This window comes from Rhagoletis zephyria, unplaced genomic scaffold (genome assembly GCF_001687245.7).
Source record: "Rhagoletis zephyria isolate East Lansing unplaced genomic scaffold, Rhagoletis_zephyria_1.1 Rzeph_scaffold_01058, whole genome shotgun sequence".
NCBI classification, from domain to species: Eukaryota; Metazoa; Arthropoda; class Insecta; order Diptera; family Tephritidae; genus Rhagoletis; species Rhagoletis zephyria.
This window is the reverse complement of record NW_016158142.1, coordinates 131,312-146,308: the sequence shown is the minus strand read 5'-3', so window position 1 is coordinate 146,308 and position 14,997 is coordinate 131,312. Positions and strand designations below refer to the sequence as shown.

Below are 14,997 nucleotides of genomic sequence, written 5' to 3'. Positions count from 1 at the left end.
TTAATCCCAAGAATGGAGAAATAGTCCCGAAAGTCCCAAAAATCCGAAATTAGTTCCAAAAGTCCCGAAATACTCCTGAAAACCTTGAAATGGTTCCGAAAGTCTCAAAAATCCAAAAAGACCCAAAAAAAACCGATATACTCCCGATAGCCCCAAAAGTCCCAAAAATACCGAAATATATTCCGAGCATTATGAAATAGTCCAGAAAGTCCCAAAAATCCTGAAATAGTTGCGAAAGTCCCATAGTTCCTAAATTAGTCCGGAAAATCCCGAAATGATCCCGAAAGTCCCAAAAATCCAAAACAAAGTCCCAAAAACCCGAAATACGCCCGAAAATCCGAAATTATTCCTGAGAATCCCGAAGTAGTCCAAAATTCCTAAAAATATGGAAACTGTCCCGAAACTCCCGAAATTACTCCCGACAATCTCGAAATAGACCCGAAAGTTCCAAAAATCCTAAATAAGTCCCAGAAATCTGAAAATAGTCTCGAAAGTCCCAAAAATACCAAAATTACTCCCGACAATCACATGAGCGCCAAAAATCCCTAAATAGTCCCGAAAGTCCCAACAGTCCCGAAATAAATCCAAAATAAGTTCCAAAAATCTGGAAATAGTCCCAAAAGTCCGATATAAGTCACAAAAATTTCGAAATTAGTCCCGAATAACCCGATATTAGGTCGGAGAATCCCGAAAGTCCCAAAAATCCGGAAACAGTCCCGAAAGTCCCAAAAACTAGAAATTAATCCTAAAAATCCAAAAATAGTTCAGAAGTCCCAACAATTCTGAAAATATCGAAATACTGCCGAAAGTCCCGCTATTAACTCCGAGAATCTCGAAAGTCCCAAAAATCCCAAAACTAGTCCCAAAAATCCCTAAATATTTTGAAAGTCGTTTCGAAAATCCCGAAAATCTTAAACAGTTTCCGGGAATCCCTAAAGAATTACGAAATAGCTTCGAAAATCCCAAAATAGTCCCGAAAACCCCGAAATGGTCTTCTAAATCCTGATTTAGTCTGAAGTATCTCTCAAATCCAGAAAAAGTTCCCAAATTGAGGTGTGGTGAGTTTAGGTGAGGTGTGGTGAGAACGAGTGTGATGAGTTCAACTGTGGTGGGTTAAGATTTGGCGGATTTTGGTGTACCAGTAGGAGGTGTGGTGAGTTTAGGTGAGGTGTGGTGAGTTTGTAGGTGGTGACCTGATTTGAGGAGAGGTGAAGTGAGTTGTGGTAAAGTAAGTTGAGGTGCTAATTCTCTAAATTTCTCCTAAACTATACAGTATTTAGTTTGAAAGTATTTAGCCATCGACTAAATACCTTGGTACTTTAGTGAAAGTATTTTGCATCCCCAAGGTACCTGAGTACTTTGGACCAGAGTATTTAGCGCCTGCTAAATACTTTCGTTTTTGTTACTTTGGTGTCTAGCAGCTCCTAAATACTCAAGTTTTTCTTACTTTAATATCTAATAGCTCCTAAGTACCTAAATACTTTTTACTTGAGTATTTAGCACCACCTAAATACCTAAGTAAATAGTACTTGGGTATTTAGCAGCTCCTAAATACCTAAGTAAATAGTACTTGGGTATTTAGCAGCTCCTAAATACCTAAGTAAATAGTACTTGGGTATTTTGCAACTCCTAAATATCTAAGTAAATAGTACTTGGGTATTTAGTCATCTCAAAATACCAAAGTATTTGTGTATTTAGTACCCAAAGTGGTACTTTAAGTACAAAAGTATTTAGGTGTGGCCATCACTGGTATGTACATACCTTAAAAATAATGATGCAAAGTCGACGGCAACGGCAACATAAGATGAAATTTGAAATATCTATAAAATTATAAAAAAAATTTTATCAAATGTGACATTTTTCGTCAAAGCCTACTGTCATAAAAACTGCCATATTTTTTACTCGCTTTAACGCACAGAATTCCTATAAAAGTAGGAATTCCGCTCTAACAAATGAAAAATGTTTCACATTTCGAATACCAAATTTGTAAATGTGTGCGTGTGATAGCTAAAAAGTTGCGAAAGTGTGTGTAAAGCTGTCGAATTTGAGGGGAAACTGCTCAGCCATGGCTTGCAGGGCATCACTCCCCATACAAAAAAAAAATCGGTACTGTTTTTCCATTGGAATTATAAAATCTATTATATTTTAAGACGTCCACCAAAATATTTCGGAAAAATATTAAGATTTAAGCGATCTGGACCGATTTGAAAATACCTCCAAAAATGGAGTTTTTTATGAATAAAAATAGTTTCTTAAAGAATTTTTTTGAAAAAATCCTATCAAATGACAACACGGTTTAAGCTTAATTAATTTACATAAAAATATTAAAAAAATAGAAAAAATTTTGAACGGAATCTAAATAATGGGCTTTTTGATGCTGTTTTTTAACTTCTTCAAAGATTGGTATAAGAAAAACTTGAATAACTGAACCAAAACTCTTCCGATTTATACTTGTGAGGTATCACTGGAAAGGTAATTCCGCACCCTTTGTATTTCTTTGCTGATAAACTTATTCAAAGGATGAAAGAGAAAGATAGGATGAGCGAACTTCATTCAAAATAGAGTTAAGATGTGTTGGTATTTGAAAAAAAAAATTGGGACACGAATGACTTTTTTTTGCACATAAATAAAAACAGTGGGAAAATACCTTTCTACCGAGATCCCATAGGTCTAAATCAGAATAGTTTTGTCCCAGTTGTTTAAGCTTTTCGTAAATCAATCTTTGAAAAAAGTAAAAAACAGCATCAAAAATCTCATTATTACGATTCCGTTGAAAAGGTTTTTAAATATTTTTATGCAGATTTTTTTAAACCTAATCTGTTTTGCCATCTGAGGGACTTTTTTCAAAAAGTTCTTTAAGAAACTATTTTTATTCTTAAAAAACTCCATTTTTGGAGGTATTTTCAAATCGGTCCGCTCGCTTAAATCTTAATATTTTTCCGAAATATTTTGGTAGACTCCTTAAAATATAATAAATTTTGTAATTCCGGCGGAAAAACCGCAACTTTTTTTGGTGATGCAGTCTAATGAATACATGAAAATAAGTCGAATCCGCTGTTCTAGTAACACTGTTCATTGATATGCTGACGAAAATATCCCAAAAACAACCGAAAAATTATTTATGCAACCTTCGAGAAATTTATAGTTCTCAAGTTGTTATCCAACACCATTGTCTGGCTCCTCTCTTACCCTGGAGAAATTGTTAGTTCTCAAGTTAATATCTAACATAATTTTTTCAACTCATCTCTGATTTGTAGAATTTTTTAATGGAAAACAATAACAACGGTTCGCGTGGCCAACTCAGACTCAGTGGGTAGACCACTGGCTTTGTAATCCGAAGTCGCTGATTTATAGCCCAGTGACCGCGGTGAAAAAGTCTGATAAGATGTGGTGATCTCAGAAATAGCGGCTATAGCTTCTACAATGTGTAAATTGTTGTTGTGTTTGCACAACATTTTTTCATTAGAAACGGCCTCAAGCTCAGTGAAATTGTTGAATATAATTGTTATAAGCTCATAAAAAAAAAATAATAATAATTATTATTTAACTATTACAAAAGGAGTAAAAAAACAAAATGTTCATTAAACTATATGGCTTCTATGTGGCCGAGCTGTTATACGGCGCAGAAGTTTAGACAATGACCACATTTGATGAGGCGGCTCTTGAGTATTCGAGCGAAAGATCTTACGGAAGATTTACAGGCTTCTACGCGTGGGCGACGGGGATTACCGTAGACGATGGAACGATAAGCTGTATTAGATTTACAACGAAATATACATAGTGCAGCGAATGAAAATACAACGACTCCGCTGGCTTAGATATGTCGTTCCAATAGGAACCGAGGTCCCAGGTGTGAAAAAATTCAACTCGCAATCCGCTGGTGGTAGCAGAGGGATAGGGAGCACCCACTGCAATGGAGAGGCCAAGTTGGCACAGAGAGGAACGACTGGCGTTCTTTGTCGAGTTCGGCCAAAATGACTTAGGTGGTTATAGAGCTACAAGTAGAAGAATATGCAAATGATAAATGACGGAGTTGGGGGAACGTCCAGGGGAAGAACCAGGAAAATGTTCCTTATCAGATTGATCTTGGCAACGGTTCGATAAAAAAATTACATAACCTAAGATATCGCTTCGTCTGGAATTGTTGCGACATTGTTACCAGGTGAAAGCACTGCTCATTCCGCTCTTAAGCTGCCGTTGAACATATAAATCATCGAAACTCCCACGTGGAATATTTCTAGAACATCCGGTACGGAAAAAGTATTACACAAATTTAAACTCATTGTTGGAATGACATGATGCACATAAAAAATCGCTTGAGGTTCTTGATCGATTGTGGCGAGATTTGCGTGGAAACGTTCAACCATTCGGGAATGCATTAATATTACTCGCAGGAGATTTTACGCAAACATTGTCTGTAATTTCTCGATTAACACCGGCGGGAGAGATAAAGGCCCTTATTATGAGTTGCATTCGATTTTCGATCTTCGCTGGCTATCGAAGATCGAAAGTGAAATTTGTATTATGAGCTATGCAAGCGTGTCGAAATTTTCGTTGAGTATCGAATTTTCTGTCGAACAGAATTTTGCTTTCGTTGGTGTAGCGAAGTGTTAGAAAATTGTGAAAAAATTATGATGTTGCATTTGTTTTCTTACTTTTTGGCGGCTAGACACTAATTTGGAACATTTTTTATTAATTTCATGCCGTTCTAACGTCGTGAATACTAAACGCAAGCTCGAAAGGCTGGTTTTACTTATGAAAAAAATCACACTACTCCGTTGCCACGATCTCTGAGAACGAAATCATACAGCTGTTTATAGTTTTAATATATTTTAAATAGATTTGGATCACAAAATTTCTTAAATATATTGTGTGTCAAAATATATTCGAAAGATTACACTTAAACTCCTTTAACGTTTTATGCTCCTGGCCAGTTTTCTAAGCTCTCATCCTCTGACGAATTGTTCAACCAGAACTCCGTTGTACTCATTTTTACCACGGTTTTATAAACTCGCTTTCTTTTTTATTTCGTTTTTATTTGCACAAATTTACATAAATATGTATAAGCACACTATTTAGTTTGCTCGATTTGTAAACAAAGCTTCTCGGCGGTGAAAAATATACTATTGTGAACAACCTAAACGAGCGAAATTCACAATAGTGCTATTCTTCACCGTGCCATAATACCAAATGAAAATTCGTTCGATCAGCACTTTCGGCCACAGTCGAAGATCGAATGCAACTCATAATAGGGGCCAAATGCTTGCCCGAAATAGTCAACAGTGTGGTAAGACGAACATACATAAACTGCAGCCGAGTCATCATCGCGATAATTAAGGACATTCGGATCGGAAAGCTGCCAGCCAATGAGAGATTAAGACGAATTGTATTGCCTGATAATTTTTGTGACTTAGAAACATCGAAAGGAGAACTTAAGAATGTTTCTTAATTAAAAAAGTTTATTATAGGAATCACGATTGGCTCAGTGAGCGAGATATTCTTGCTGCGAAGAATAAGGATGTCTATCAACTAAATAATAGTGGTATTGAAAACAGTCGTTGCTTGAACTGAACTGCTCATTTACCAGACTGCCAGGCCATTTGCTCACTTTGGTGAATACCACTAATGTTCAATAATAATAATATTCAATCCAGCATTAAAAGTGAAGAAATAACATATACGTCGATAAACACAGTTATGGAAACAGATGAAGCAGTTAACTATCCAACGGAATTTTTGGACTCGATTGATCTTCCAGGGATAATCCCACATACTAAAATTTAAAAGCATAGTTCACTCAAAATCGGTACGCATGAAATGGGTTATATCTTTTTGATAGGTTTTCAGAAAATAATATTTAATATGTTAAAATAAAGGAAAAACATTCCGTTATAGATACATGTTAGCGAAAGTTTCATATTTTGCTTGGATAAATAAATAAGAGACAATTTCTTTGATAATGGGCACGTTCAGAAGGCGCAACAGCTCAGTAACTGTTGCGATTGCACCTTCTGAACACGTTGTTTTGTACTTCTGATCAACTGAACAGTTGCGTGTTAGATGATCGTAATATTTTTCTGATCATTTGAGACAACGTGTTGTGTGTTTTGAATTTGACAGCTAATGTATCAAGCCGTTCAGAAGACGCATTACGATCATTGATTTTTTAACAACGGTTGCGCTCAACTTCTGCACCTTCTGAACCTACCCAATGATACAATTTTTCTGAACACCCGTTCTAGAGACTTATGTAGTCAACTTGCTCTACTAAACTATCTTTAGTTTAGGTTTTTCTACAGCTCGCACATCTCTATTAATTTTTTTAAATACTTACGATGTATTTTTCGATTTGACTTAGATAGGTCATATTCGTAAATTGATGACTTCCAGAACTTTATTCACATCATTGGCTTCAAACCGATTTAAAGTTACCTGTGAATAATTAGTTTTCATAAAAACCAACCAACACTTTACAAAAGGTCTAAAGTAAATGATACAATGAAAAAACACTTTATGAAAGCGCTCCTTCCAGCATATTTCTGGAGTCATATGACCCATTGTGGAGTCTGATAGAGTTTTAATGAGACTGCCTCGATTTTCTTGTCATTTCATAGCCTTTTGACAGCTGTGTCAACTTTTATAGATTCAGTTGTAATAGGATATCACCCTGTTTCTTTTAAGCTTAAAACTTTTAACGTGCGAGTTGACCGAAGTCCAGTTTTAAACATGTTTTATTAGTCATTATTATAAAATGCCACATTTGGCGAGAACATTGGGGTAAAGTAAACGGGTGCGGGTTTTGTTATAAAATGTATTTAATATAACAGAAGGTTTAAGTCTTGCCATAGCTTGCATTCGCTGAACTGTGGATAATCGTTTTCCAATTCTCTCGCGCGATCTTCTTCTGATAAGCCGATTTTTTTTTTATAATTGAGGTAAAGAGCCATATCCTTAAGCTGGTGCGAAATGATGTTTTTTAATGATTAGCTTACCCCGTTAGTTTCAACAGAAGGAATCAATTCATTGATTTTTGGAGGATAATTATAAGTTTTTGGTATATTAAATTTTAATTTGATTTTTGATCTCGAAAATTTCGGATTTTCAACGAATTTGTTAAACATTATTTTTTGAGCAGCAACTTCCAACGCGAATAAAACTGTCAAATAAAAGCCAGTACTATGAAATTTAAACCTCATGATGTTAGATCTATTGTCTAACGATCTGCATTGCAACCTTTTAATACATTCCAACAATTGCTGTACAGAAATCAGGTTTCGGAATATTAATCAGCCAAAGCTCTGCAACGGAACGCGACTCGCAGATAAGAAATTGATGAAGAACGTAGAGTAAGCAAAGATTTTAACGTGGCCTTTCAAAGGTGAAGAATTCCCATGATCAATTTAAAAAATTGCAGTTCCCAATTCGATTGGCATTCGGAATCACAATCAACCTTTCGGAATCAAGGTCAACCTTTGGAAAAGTGTGGTTTAGATTTAGATGCGGGTTACTTCTCAGATGTTGCGTGTTTCCGTGTCGGCAAACCAGATATCATTGAAATCTATGCAGAGAATGGAAAAACCACAAATATTATGCAAACAAGTACTTATTACAAAATCAAACTTATACGAAATGTATGCTTTGCTTCGTTAATCATTTATCATCCATATAACTGGAATATGCCACTCCAAAGCGTGGCAGGGTACAGCTAGTTTTATCATAAATGTACTTTTTGCTAAAGAGTTATTGCAAACATAATGTGTGAATAAAGTAGCTTCTGTATTTACTGATTTATCGAAGACTTCGTTTTTCTCGAAGGCCCCTATTATGAGTTGCATTCGATTTTCGATCTTCGCTGGTTATCGCAGATCGAATGTAAAATTGGTATTATGAGGTATGCAACCCTGTCGAAATTTTCGTTGAGTATCGAATTTTCAGTCGAACAGAATTTTGCTTTCGATGCTGTAGCGTAGTGTGAGAAAATTGCTGATAATGTAAGTATTTTGCGTTCATTTTTTTATTTTTTGGCGACTAAACAGTAATTTTAAACAATGTTTATTAATTTCATGCAGGTCTAAGGTCGTGAGTACCAAACAACAACTGGAAATGCTGGTTTCAATGATGGAACAAAATCGTCAATTTGCAAAAGGGATTTGCTCAAAGGTTAATGCGGCAAAAAAATGGGAGGACTTTACGCAGGAACTCAATTGTTTAGGGCCACCTATACGAACGACGGCAAAATGGATTAAGGTGAACTGCGTCGTTTTTGATTTCTGTATAAATAAATTTTAGTTCTGGTCTTTTCAGGTGTGGACTGACATGAAGTCCAAAACTGAAAAGAAAGTAGCGCAAAACAAAGCTGAATACCGAGCAACAGGTGGAGGACCGAACAGGCTACAAGCATATAAAAATGTTGGCTTGCTTGAGCTTGACGCCTNACTGACATGAACTCCAAAACTGAAAAGAAAGTAGCGCAAAACAAAGCTGAATACCGAGCAACAGGTGGAGGACCGAACAGGCTACAAGCATATAAAAATGTTGGCTTGCTTGAGCTTGACGCCTGTGTGAATCCACCGGGAGCAGAATTCGGCCTGGATATAACTGCTGATGACCAACGCCTAGATTCGGTAGAGGCGGCTCCATCAGATGAAAACCTGCAACCAATAGACAATTTAGGATTGAGCGATGAAGACCACAATTATGAAGTTCCGGAAAATACAGCACGGAAACCAAGGGCAAAAAAGTGCAACAAGACAGAGAGGCTGAAGTTGCTGGAAGCGCAGACCAATGCCCAGAAAAGGTTCTATGAGGAGATGATTACAAATATAAAGGACATTAAAAAATGTGCTTTATAAACTGAAAAGTACACGAGAAAAATGTATTCTTTAAAAAAAGACACAGCAAAAGAACTTTTACAATTGAAAAAAGAAAAATTACAAATCTTCAAAAATTAAGTTCTTCTCAAAGCCAGAAGGATCGGAGAGCAAAGCTACAACTAAAGGTTGCGCTTTTGGAGGTAAAGAAACAAATGCTGCCAAGAACATAATTTTATATTAATCTAAGTGCCTAAAATGAATTGACGTGATATTTTTTTTATATAATTAGAATTAAGAAGACTGTTTAAGTTTAAGATAAATGAATTAACGAGCTATTTTTTTCTGTATGATGAATTTAGAAAGACTGTTTAAACTTAAATGTATATTAAAATAAGGAAATGAATTTGTGATAATTTTTTATGTAATGCACCTACATACATGTGTATGATTTTTAGTTTAATAAAAGAAACTCTGGCGTAACTGGGTTTTAATATTTTTTAATCATGTTTTCTATAGTGTTCTTAAAAGTTCATTCCTAATGTCTTCTGCTTGTGAGTTGTCAACAGGTTCCACTTCAACGTCTCCGACATCATCGTCATAAGTCACATTTGAAAACTCCTCCTCGTCGGAACAAGCAAATGTTGTGCAAAGCTGCACACACATTTATAATTTGTGTTGCTTTTTTTGGAGTATAGTGAAGAGCTCTTGCCTGCAACAAACATCTAAACCTATTCTTCAAAACTCCAATTGTTCGCTCAATGATACTTCTTCCTTTGGCATGTTGTTTGTTATATGCCCTTTGTAGAGATCCTTCCTCAGAATTTCTGAACGGCGTCATTAAGTAAGGTTTCAGAGCGTATCCAGCATCACCTAAGGCGGAGAAAATTATTATAAAAAAGGAAATACATGTTGGTTTAGTTTTGATAACATACCAAGTAGCCAAGTATTTCGAAGACCATTAAGATGTTGCTGCTCTAAATGAGTTTTCAATGACGACATATTAAAAACCATAGAATCATGTGGCATTTATGTATCGTATTTTCATTGTATAATCACACACCTGAAAATTACATAAGCATACACATTTAGAATCTGAAGTTAATAACACATATGTATATATGTACACTTACAACCATAGCATTAATGCTGAAGAATCCCTTTCTGTTATAATACAAATCCTGCAGTTCCTTCCTGGGTGCGACAATTTTAATGTGTGTGCCATCAACACAGCCGATTATTCCTGGAATTCTACGTTTGTTATAAAAATGTGATTTTGCTTGTTGCAGCTGAGCCTCTGTTGAATTTTATCCATCTTTGGCAAACAAAACTTTCCAAAACATCTAGCACTTCTGGTAGCACCACAGACACCATGGGCTGTGCAAGTCCAAGCATATTTTCATTGCCAATGCTAAGTTGATACGATCCCTGAGCACAAAATCGCAGAACTGTTGCTAGCTTTAAAACATGTGGAATAGATTTCGCTCGGGTGCATTGATTCAGCAGGTCTTCTGTAGTGGTCAGCAGGTCCACAAACGCCTCTTTACATTCTCGGAAGTTTTTTATAAATCTTTAAAAAAATTTCCAAATGTTACATATGTCAAAACATTTTTGGAAGGCCACACTTACGCAGTGGAATCCATTTCTAAGGGGTTGGAACCGTTTCCTATTTCTGGCCAGCTCCACTAATCTTTCATCTTCTGACGAATCGTCAAACCACAACTCCGTCGTACTCATTTTCATAAAGTTCTTATCAACTCGTTTTCTTTTTAATTTATTTTTATTTAGACAAATTTGTAAACAAACTATTTAGTTTTACGTTTTAATCAACTCGGCTTTTCTTTTATTTTAATTTGCTCAATTTGTAAACAAACCGTCTCAGCTGACAGAAATATACTATTGTGAACAACCTAAACGAGCGAAATTCACAATAGCGCTATTCTTCATCGAATGAGCGCCATAATACCAAATGAAAATTCGTTCGATCAGCACTTTCGACCACAGTCGAAGATCGAATGCAACTCATAATAGGGGCCTAAATTACCGTTAAATGGGATGTGGGCGTGGTTATTGCCCGATTTTAAAAATTTTCAGCCGCTTGGTATATTGTACCAAGGTTAACAACTGTGCCAAGCTCCGGAGAGATTAGTTTAGCGATTACCAAGATATACACAATCATAAGTGGGCGTGGCTACGCCCATTTTCCAAAAAATTATAATACTCTTACTTTTCGTCTAGAAATAATTGTAAACATCAATTTTGAGTGAATAAGCTTCAGTAGTTACTAAAATATTGCAGTTTTCGTATTTCTGAAAACTACCGTTATATGGGAGGTAGGCGTGGTTATTGTCTGATTTTGCCCATTTTCAGTTCAAACCTACCTTGGCTAAAGGGCAATCCACATACCAAATTTCGTTGAGACATCTCAATTTTTGCTCGAGTTATCGTGTACACGGACGGACGGACGGACAGACAGACATGGCTCAATCGACTTCTCTTTTCATTCTGATCATTAACCCTCTAGTAGGCCAATTTTTTTATGAGTCGAAAATTTCAGGAATGGGTGATTTTAGCACGAGAAATCCAAAACTGATGTCCATTTCGATCTGTGACAGTAACTTTTTCCTACAGGGGAGAAAAACCAAGACCGTCTGGAGACGGGCTCGCCGATATACTTACACATATTTTCAGCTTTCTCTTACACAATGTTGACCTACGAACCGGCAATGCCGTCTGCAGACGGTCAAAAATGCAAAACTGGGGTTTTATATGTCGACAAGCCGGTCTGTAGACGGTCTGTGTTCGAAAGCAATTTTCTCCATTTAGAATGGTGACGTAATTATAAAACTTATATTAAAATACGATGCTTTTAACAACGAAATCCACCGAATTTTTTTATATCAAAAAATTTTTCAAAAGAAAAAATTTCTTTAATTACGAAATTACTAAGGGTGTGTGTGAATCGGTAACAAAGTTCTATGGGGAAAGCTGTTGAATAATATTTTTACTATGGTGAGACAGTTTTGCGAATCTGCTGTGTGAAATGAAATCTTTTTTGACAGCAGTAAATTTTTGATAACCGCAGATTTATTCGGAATAAACTATTACAAATTGAAGTGAAATTAATATTTTAAGAAAACATCTACCATCACTGATTGCATTTCATCAATTTAAGCTTTTGTTTTACGAAAAATTACACACAGAAACAATCTTTGCGATTGTCAAAATTTTATATGCATTTGTCAAAAATTTCACTAGCCTCATGAGCTACTGAAATTTTATTCACCTCATAGTTGTCAAAAATTTACTTGCCGAAAACTTTGTTACCGATTGACACACGCCCTAAATAGCAAGAAATAATTAATTTTAACCGTGTTTTCAAAGTCTGAAATTCAACTGCCGATTAAAATAAAATGGATTGACATAACGGATTAAAATTTACTTCGCCGTAAGGGTACGATTTTTGTCTAAAGATCGTGCCTTACGAATATAGAAAAAAATTATCATAGGTGCACTAAAAAGGTGTTTAGTTAACGACCGTCTGGAGGCGGTTCTGCCTACTAGAGGGTTAATGTATACATTTGTCTATATCTGTCTCGATTCGTTTTGGCTGTTACAAACTCGGAAAAGGCAGTGTTGATGTCAGCAGCATACGCCAGCAATTGCATGCCCTTGTAATCAGATATCGAAAACTAGTAATTTTTAGCAAAAAAAAAACCGACTTCAACTCCCATATAAAAAAAAAATATATATATATATATCTCATGATCCGCTGATCGGATCTTAACCAGATTAGTATGGGACCACCTCTGAGCACTACCTTTCCGATGCAAAAAGAATTATCGAAATCGGTTGACGTGGTCCAAAGTTATGCGGTAACATACATAAAAAAAAAAAAAAAAAAAAAAATATTCCGACGAACTGATAACCTTCTCCTTTTTTGGAAGTCGGTTAATAACCAGTGTTTACTACTGAACACTCATCTCTCAAGCAAAGAATGTTTCTCACCGTGGCACCGTGCGATCTTTATGTGTTTTCCGTTGTGGGTTATTTATCAACTGCTAAAATTTCCCTTAGGCAAAGACACTTTGGCAGGGACTTTTTTTTTTAAGTGTCTCAATTTGTGGGTTATTGTAAGACTGAAAAATATAAGTGGGCGTACATAAGTGGAAGCGAAGCGTTAGGCATTTCTTTACACGGCATATACGTACACATACATGTGCGAAGAGAGCGTGCACATTCATAATATGATACACCGAAAATAAGTTATTTTATTTTATTGATAATAAAAGGATATAGGCAAAGGTAAAAATAAAAACAAAGATGATTCAGACATCGCATCGAAAGCGGCTTTGACGTCGACAAATGGGTGGTGAGTGTCGATCATTTTCTCGCGGGTCTTTTCCAAGACTTAGCGTATTGTGAATACCTGGTCCATGGAGGATTTGCGAGGTCTGAAGCCACACTGATAAGGCCCAATCAGTTCGTTGACGGTGGGCTTCAAACTTTCACACAATACGCTCGATAAGACCTTGTAACTTATGCTTAGAAGGCTGATCCCGCGGTGGATAGCGCGAATGGCGGGGTCGCCTTTCTTGTGGATTGGGCAGAGCACACTTAAATTCCTGTCGTCGGGCATGCGTTCATCTGACCATATTCTGCATAAGAGTTGATGCATGCACCTTACCAACTCCTCGCCGCCGTACTTGAATAGCTCAGCTGGCAGGCTGTCAGCTCCAGCAGCTTTGTTGTTTTTCAAGCGCTATTGCTATTCCTACCTCGTCATAGTCAGGTGGTGGAACATAGACTCCGTCATGATCGACCGGGGGGCGAGTTCGTCTTTTCCACAGCTTACAGAGCTGTTAGTAGGGTGGAAAAGTGTTCCCTCCATAATTTAAGTATGTTCTGGACATCAGTTACCAGGTCGCCATTGTTATTCTTACAAGAGTTCGCCCTGGTCTTAAAACCTTCCTTATGTGTGATGTTATATATAACTAAAACTACATTTATCTTTAAAACAGCAAAAGATAGCAAACAAATGTATGTAGCTTTTGGGGTACATTATCAGGATAAGTGAAAAACTTTCGGTTGTTATACCACGTTTCAGAAATATAAACAGAAATATACGTGCAACTGTAACCTTAAAAAGAAAAATGTTCACCATATGTATATCGATCCCAAACAGTTTCGCGGCATTCCTCATCGTATCAGTTGTTCCTTAGTGGTCTACTCACAATTAGCTCGCTTTCGAATGGGAGTTCGGTTCCTACCCAAAGAAAACCAAACGTTCTCAGGTTCTTGAACCGGATGCAAAAAACGGTTTTTGTCCGCTCCCTGGTGAATGGCAATCAAAAACTTTTCCCACATGCGTGACTACCTAGAGTCCGAAGAGGATATAAGCATATTCACGTGTACCTCAAAAATTAAACTAACCAATAATTACCCACATGTCGTTAATGAAATGCAAAAAGCCCTGGCAATTTTTTTAAAGACGGTTTTTTATATTTTAAATAATTTATACCATGATAAAACATTACAAGGTAAAATCATTCTTTCAATTCGTCGGCTATAATTTTTTTTTCTGACGTTTTCATGCATTTTTAATTTACTGCCCCTATTATGATTGACAACTCAACTCAGTTGAGTGGTCAATGTTACAACTCAACTCAACTATTTTTTTGTATTATGATTCACAACCAATTGTAGTTGTCTTCGTTAAGTTATTGTCAACCTGAAAATTGTTAATTTTGACAACTCAAATCAGCTGGAAGTTTCGCGAGTATACAACAAATTTTGTGAAAATTTAAATATATTTGTTTACTATGGACATCTCCGTGGAAATGTATTTTTCGGAAGATGAAGAGGAAGAAAATGTACAACTTACACGTATTAGAAGGAGCCTTATAGACCAGACCAATCCATTGGTGCTACCAACGGCCAAGTACGTTATTGTATTAATGATACTGCAGAAAGTTTTTCATAGTTCTTTTTTCAGATTCATTAGTTACTTTAGGCTGAACAAAGAAGCGTTTATATATTTACTCAACGTGACGAAGGACTTCTTTAAGCAATCAAAGCGATGGCAGTTACCAAAAGAGTAGCGGCAACGATTTTAATGTTGGTTTAGCTCAACCTACATTTTCTGTGGTTCTTGAGGAAGTTCTAAACATCCTAGAACAACGTGTCT

The 14,997-nt window shown here is 36.3% G+C and overlaps 1 protein-coding gene across 1 annotated transcript; it reads left to right on the top strand.

Annotated features, from left to right (window-relative positions):
- The first annotated feature begins 7,578 nt into the window (after positions 1 to 7,578).
- LOC108362634 (uncharacterized) lies at positions 7,579 to 8,445 on the top strand. The gene is made up of 3 exons (XM_017615692.1): positions 7,579 to 7,991; positions 8,070 to 8,247; positions 8,305 to 8,445. Coding segments are annotated over exons 1-3 (321 nt in total). The 5' UTR covers positions 7,579 to 7,989.
- The last annotated feature ends 6,552 nt before the right edge of the window (positions 8,446 to 14,997 follow it).